Genomic DNA, 7,151 nt, shown 5'->3' with positions numbered 1-7,151 from the left:
ACATCTACGAGAGGTCCCTCAACACCTACACACACAAAAGAAAGTAGTCAGCAACTGGTTCACGCTGATTAAAATGATACTCTATTCACCAAAAGCCCTTTCTAATTAGTAGTATATATATAAACATTAGGCAAAAGAGCTGGTTTTCGTGGTCATGGCAAGCTGTCTTTCCTCAAGATGAACCTAGGTTCTGTGACAGTGACTTGTGATAAACAAACTTGAGCAGTAAAAAGGAAGCAGGTACATGGATCCTGTTTGTTGTGCGTAAGAGATGCCAAATGGAGGTTTCTTGTGTCTCTGTATATTTATGTCAGCAGGCAATTAAAACTTGGCCCACAATTTTTTAGTTTGTGAACGGCGCCCACACCATACGGCAGCACACTTGCATGGGGTGTATATAAGATGGCCAAGGGGGTGGCGGCAAGAGGAGGACACCGCTCCACTCTGCTAATAAGCAACATCGTTGAGAGAGTTCAGAGTTGACACACAACTAACTGTAGGCAGTTAGGCATGGAGATTGAGAGGGAAGCTCCGGGTAACGACAAGGCGAGGAGCTGGAGAGCTAATGTAGCTCAGGAGGACTCTAAGAGCAAGCTTGACGGCGGTGATCAGCCGATGAAGGTTACTTGATTGTCTAGCTATTTCTTTCAGATCATTTCTGTGGACAAGACTAGCTAAAACAGTGGATGAGAAGAGAAGATGATGATGCTCATTTCACTTGTTTCAAACCTTTCCCTTTTGTTGCCTTCTGATTCAGGAGCCTGCATGGAAAAGGTTCCTGGCTCATGTTGGGCCAGGGTTTATGGTGTCATTGGCATACTTGGATCCTGGGAACTGTTAGTACCCCTCTCTCCCTCCCTCGCCCCTGGCTCCCTCTCTTTCTCTTCTCTCTTGTCTCTCTTTCCTCACAATCTTTTCCCAAACTGAAACAGTGGAAACGGATCTGCAAGCTGGAGCGAATCACCGATACGAGGTACATTTTCAATGCGTTCCAAAAGCACACAAGATTTTGTTGCCTACGTTTATGATTCTGCACTTTTTCGTTTTGCCCCCATGACCCATGTACTCTAGCTATCAAATCTTCAAGACTTTTATTCCAGAGATCTCCGATCCCAAAAAAGCAGAACCAAGCTGACTTTTCAGGGCAAGAACCTAACTGAATGTTTGCCTTATTTTTTGCAATTTGCTTAGTGTCCATCTTTTGCAGCTCCTCTGGGTGATTCTCATTGGTCTCATCTTCGCACTCATCATTCAGTCACTAGCAGCTAATCTTGGAGTGGTGACAGGTAATTCAGTAATATAACTTGAAGGAAACGACACCGTGCCGTCTACGGATTAAAAAATATTACTAATTGGCACTAATGTCCAGTATTCATTTCACTATAACGCAGGGAGGCATCTTGCTGAGATATGCAAGAGTGAGTATCCAAAATTTGTGAGGATCTGCCTATGGATTCTCGCAGAGGTGGCTGTGATCGCTGCAGATATCCCTGAAGGTTAGAAGCAACATGACAAACCGGAAACATAATTAACATTTCTGGTGAAATTAAAGGGCATATTTTGACCTGGTGGTTGTACGTTAGTTTGATTTAGTTAAGCTGAATGACAAGGAGAGAATGGTTTCATCTAAAAAAACGAGAGAATGAACATTAGGTACTTGTTCTATTGTTAATAAAAACTGAAGGTGTACCGAAAGTCTTTAATTTGGCTCTAATATATTTGCTAAAGTCAAGACCGTCTTAGGATAGATTGGTACGTATGAATTGTAGTAGCATACAAAATGTGTAATTAATCTTACATTATATTGACGTACATGTTGGATTGTCTTATCATGTGAACAATAGCGGCAGCGGAGGAATTTGCAAGGACCTACTCTAATCTATCGCTTTGTCTGATACTGACATTTTGGTCTTACATTTTTGTTGCAGTTATAGGGACAGCCTTCGCTTTCAACCTGTTATTCCACATCCCTGTGTGGGTGGGGGTTCTCATCACCGGCTCCAGCACTCTCCTGCTCCTGGGCCTACAAAGATACGGGGTATTTAATTGCCGTCCAGTTATTTATTTAAAAAAAAACATGTATAAAGTGTGTTATTATCTACAATAATTGAGTAGCTAGTTGCTTAATCCATTGCTGTTTCTTGTTGCTGGAACTGGAATATGATGCATGGATGGGAACTAGGTGCGGAAGCTGGAGTTCCTGATCTCGATGCTGGTGTTCGTCATGGCGGCGTGCTTCTTCGGGGAGCTGAGCATCGTGAAGCCGCCGGCGGTGGAGGTGATCAAGGGGCTCTTCATCCCCAGGCTCAAGGGCGACGGCGCCACCGCAGACGCCATCGCCCTCCTTGGAGCTCTTGTCATGCCGTAAGCAATCCAGCATTATATTCTAGCATTCAGGCTTAATCGAGTAACTAATTCTGATTATTATTATATATCGGCCATGGCTGGCTGTGCTGCCAGGTCAATGGATTAAGAAAAAGGGAAACTGCGTCAGAGCTCCACATGCATGTATATCAGTATCAGTAGCAGTTGCCAAGAACTTTGTTTTGTTATTTCTACATAATTAACTTGCTAGCTCTGATGATGTGGACTAAAACAAATTAAAGATTAAAGTTTCAGCAAGTCAAATTAGTAAACTTAATTTGGCCTGAATGAGATGATCAGCAATTAATTTCTGCAGGCACAACCTGTTCCTGCACTCCGCTCTGGTGCTGTCTCGGAAGACGCCGTCGTCGGTGAGAGGGATCAAGGACGCGTGCCGGTTCTTCCTCTACGAGAGCGGCTTCGCGCTGTTCGTGGCGCTGCTCATCAACATCGCCGTCATCTCCGTCTCCGGCGCCGTCTGCTTCTCCGGCAACCTCTCGCCGGAGGACGCCGACAAGTGCAGCGACCTCTCGCTCGACTCCTCCTCCTTTCTCCTCAAGGCACGTCGTCGTCGGTCATCTTGCCATTTCATCATATATAAATATGACAAGTACTTCTGCCTGCATCCTGGTCGAATATACCAATGCGCATGCATGCATTGAATTTGTTTCTTTTCTTTTGTTTTGTTCTGTTTTTGTGTGCATCAGAACGTGCTGGGCAGGTCGAGCGCGATCGTCTACGGCGTGGCGCTTCTGGCGTCTGGGCAGAGCTCCACCATAACAGGCACCTATTCCGGCCAGTACATCATGCAGGTATCTACTAGTATATATTAGTTGCTTTCAACTTGCTGTTTGATTTGTTGGCATGTCTAAAAAAGCTGAAGATAGATCACTAGTTTATTTGCTTGGCAGCATGCTAGCTAGCTGATACAGTAGTAACTACAAAATTAAACATGAATTCTCTGGATCATGCATATATATGAAGAAATTATGTCGAACTAATGACACACTGAAAGAAGTGACATCAGTCGAAATTTGCATGCTGTGTAATTTATCTAGAGTAACGACGGCGGCAGTCTGTTCTGATGTAAGATCGAAAATTAAACAAGCCAATAAGCAGCAGATGTCGTTGTCCCTTTATTATTTGCCCTTTTGTCGTCAGACAAACCAAACTAACTCTCACATTAATTCTTTACGCTTTTCAAACACCCAAGTCAACTATGCTAATCATAGTAGGATTTCACTGCAAGCTTTTTTTTTTAGAAAAGTAGGTTTCCCCTGCTTTTATATTAAAAGCAAACAAGCATCCAAGTTCAGCGTTTTAGGCGCGCCCACCTTACAAAACAGTTCTTAGTCTGACGGCGACAAACACCGCATTGTTTAACGCCACATTGGCAACTAAATCCTGCTCCAGACGCCCTGAGAACACATCAAACTCCTGTAAACTTGTTGCAGCGCTGGAACCCATAAGCCGAACATCCAATGGTGCCAACTCTGATGACGATTCCACCTGATTGTACCACATCAGCTGAGGCGGCATTGATGCTGTGCGTTCCAGTTGGATAATCACCTCCTCTATACGCACTACAGAATCTTGCTGCATCATTGGGATCCATCTTCGTAACATCCTGGCAATCTTGAAGAGAACGTCCTTTAGGCCCATCCACTTGTGCCCCTGAAAACATAATTCATTCCGTAATTTTCAAAACGACCATAAGACAACCGCTGAAATAGTATTTAAAACCTTATGTTTCTTATTGGCTAGCCAAAAATGAGCAACCGATCAAAATCATGACCAATTCTTAAACCAAGGAGCTCAGAAATATAGTCCCAAACCAACTTAGCCACACAGTACTCAAAAATAAGTGTTGATAGATTCTTCTCACTACACAGAAGACAAGTATTATCATTAACAATTCTTCTTTTTGCACAGATTATCCGAGTTAAGAGCTTGTTTTTAGACAGGAGCCACAAGAAAAACTGCACTCTTGGAGGGATAGGTAACTTCCAAATTGAACTAACAAACACCGGGGAAATTCCCCTAAAATTGACCAACAACGTACAAGGATTGTACTGAATTTTTTCAAACGAACTATATGCCCGATAATTTGATCCTCCTCTTCATAGAGGGTGACCTCACTCATCAAATTCACCAACTCCCACCAAAGGTTCATACCTTGTTCAATACTGTCCTTCTACAAGTAAGCATCAATTTTCACATCCCAGACCTCTCTCACAGACTTCCCTGTTGTTCATTAATGACATACAGGGGCCAGTATAAAATAGCTAAACTTGTATTTCCCAACCACTGATCCTTCCAAAATCTTACCTTATCACCCTTTCCCAGATTCCAGTGTATACCGATTTTAGCATCCTGCATAGCCCACACCACTCCTTTCAAAAAGGAGAGGTTCCTACAGAAGAACAACACAGGACATTTGATTTCACTGCAAGCTTTTGGTGATATAATGTTTGCCTTGTTGCTTTCTGCTTCTACGCACGTACACGTATATACATACGCACGCACAGGGTTTTCTGGACATCAGGATGAAGAAGTGGCTGAGGAACCTGATGACCCGGTGCATCGCCATTGCGCCGAGCCTAGTCGTCTCCATCATCGGTGGCTCCAGTGGCGCCGGCCGTCTCATCATCATCGCTTCGGTGCGTCATATCCCATATATAGATCGCCAGTGGCCTGTCCACTATACTATATATACCAGTATCAACTATAGCTTACCATGCATATTCACATGCTCAATTTTAGCTAGCTGTGGGTTAAAAGGCAGCCTTTTATCGATCACCTAACTAAAGGGCACCAACTAACATCGACCTATACTTACATGATCTAAAAGTGCACAATAATTTATACTCCCTTCTGGACCTTTTATATACTACTAGTATATAGTAAAAAAGAAAGGGAACCATGCATATCAAATAGCTTAGCATGCACATGGTTAATTTTATCTGTGGATTAAAAGGCAGCCTTTTATCGATCACCTAATTAACAGAATGGCGGCACCATCATCTACCTATACTTATATGATCTAGCTATCTAAAAGTGCACGATAATTTATACTTCCTTCTGGACCTTCTATATACGAGTAGTACATAAAGCAAGGTAACCAAGGTTTGGTAATTTTGGCTTGTACCACGCAAGTAATTTCCGGTGTATGCAGATGATCCTGTCTTTTGAGCTGCCGTTCGCCCTCATCCCGCTTCTCAAGTTCAGCAGCAGCAGCAGCAAGATGGGACCCCACAAGAACTCCATCTATGTAAGCACCCACTCAACTCACTGCATCACAGAAAACTACGTGTCCGTCCTTGTTGTTCGCTTGCTCCGATCCATCAATTGCATGCATGCATTGTCTGCACATTTTGTAGCCTTTTGAGATGCCCGACACATTACCATGCATGACATAGCATTGCCTTGCACAAAATAATGCATCTTCTCCTCATCATCGCATATCCGTGCATGCATCCCATGTGTTCTGCTTCATCAATAGTAATATACGGGCTCATCTTCACATGCCTGCATCCAGGCTGACTGGCTGAACAAAACAAACTGGCTGCATGAACCAGATCTATCTAGCAAATACATATATGCAAATATAATATCTACTGCTATATATATATATATATATTCATTTAATTTAATTTGCAGATTATCGTGTTCTCGTGGTTGCTGGGGCTGATGATCATCGGCATCAACATGTACTTCCTGAGCACCAGCTTCGTCGGCTGGCTCATCCACAACTCCCTCCCCAAGTATGCCAACGTGCTCGTCGGCCTCGTCGTCTTCCCCCTCATGCTCATCTACGTCGTCGCCGTCATCTACCTCACCTTAAGAAAGGACACCGTCGTCACCTTCGTCGCCGACTCCACCCAGCTGGTTGACGCCGAGAAGGCCAAGGCGGCCGGTGAGGAGGACGACCTACCCGTGCCGTTCCGGCAGGACCTGGCGGACATCCCACTGCCGGAGTAGAGCTAGCTACAAAGACTCTTTGAGATATATATATATATATATATATATATATATATATATATATATATATATATATATATATATATATATATATATATACACACAACTACTACCTGTAGCGGGCTACAAAATAACTTATTATGTAGCCACTTTGAGTTACGATAATTATTATGTTAATTTATGAGATTATAGTAACTCCTTACTAAATGGTTTACTATAACGTTATGGTAAATATCCCTATATGTTATAGTAACCCAACTATCATAAATATGTATAACATTATCGTAAATTAGTATATAAAATTATCGTAAATAGAGATGGCTACAGAATAACTTATTTTGTATCTGACTACTGAATATACTCTCCATATATATATATATATATATATATATATATATATATATATATATATATATATACCATGTTCGCTTGATCATTTCTGTGGCTTATAAGCCGGCTGATGCTGTTTTGTTGTGAGAGAAAAATACTATATCATGACTGATAAGCATGGCTGATACGATCAAACGAACATGGTGATATACATATGTGCTTCATCTTTGGACGATTCTGTGATTGCTTGTAGATTGCTGGTGGGTACAACTAGCATTTTGCAATCGGATGCATGTACGGTCCTCATGATCAGTTTTTATGTATTTAAGTTTCATGAAGGGTACGGCTTAGATGTTAAGAGTGAGTAGTATATCGCTGAATGTAAATTGTTAATGGGTAAATTCCTTTCCAGTAATTTAAATTTTACCGTTAATCTTGGTGGCAACCTTTTTCTCAAGTCACGGTGGTGTCCAAGC

General features: G+C 42.3%; 1 protein-coding gene across 1 annotated transcript; it reads left to right on the top strand.

Moving 5' to 3' along the window:
- Nucleotides 1–377: 377 nt before the first annotated feature.
- On the top strand, nt 378–6,376 carry LOC136551230 (metal transporter Nramp5). Its single transcript, XM_066542803.1, has 12 exons — nt 378–621; nt 758–836; nt 933–973; nt 1,208–1,286; nt 1,392–1,496; nt 1,929–2,038; nt 2,183–2,364; nt 2,681–2,924; nt 3,072–3,176; nt 4,893–5,024; nt 5,540–5,635; nt 6,025–6,376. The coding sequence occupies exons 1-12, from the start codon at nt 511–513 to the stop codon at nt 6,343–6,345; spliced, it is 1,605 nt and encodes a 534-aa protein (XP_066398900.1). The 5' UTR covers nt 378–510; the 3' UTR covers nt 6,346–6,376.
- Nucleotides 6,377–7,151: the final 775 nt, after the last annotated feature.

Source organism: Miscanthus floridulus, chromosome 4, assembly GCF_019320115.1.
Source record: "Miscanthus floridulus cultivar M001 chromosome 4, ASM1932011v1, whole genome shotgun sequence".
NCBI lineage: Eukaryota > Viridiplantae > Streptophyta > Magnoliopsida > Poales > Poaceae > Miscanthus > Miscanthus floridulus.
This window is presented reverse-complemented; position numbering and strand designations above follow the sequence as displayed.

What these genes read in the sequence shown, in the direction of transcription:
- LOC136551230 (XM_066542803.1), top strand. Translation starts at nt 511, where the DNA reads ATGGAGATTGAGAGGGAAGCTCCGGGTAACGACAAGGCGAGGAGCTGG. An exon ending in ATACTTGGATCCTGGGAACT is followed by an intron (nt 837 to 932) that starts GTTAGTACCCCT and finishes AAACTGAAACAG; the next exon opens with TGGAAACGGATCTGCAAGCT. An exon ending in TGGGCCTACAAAGATACGGG is followed by an intron (nt 2,039 to 2,182) that starts GTATTTAATTGC and finishes GATGGGAACTAG; the next exon opens with GTGCGGAAGCTGGAGTTCCT.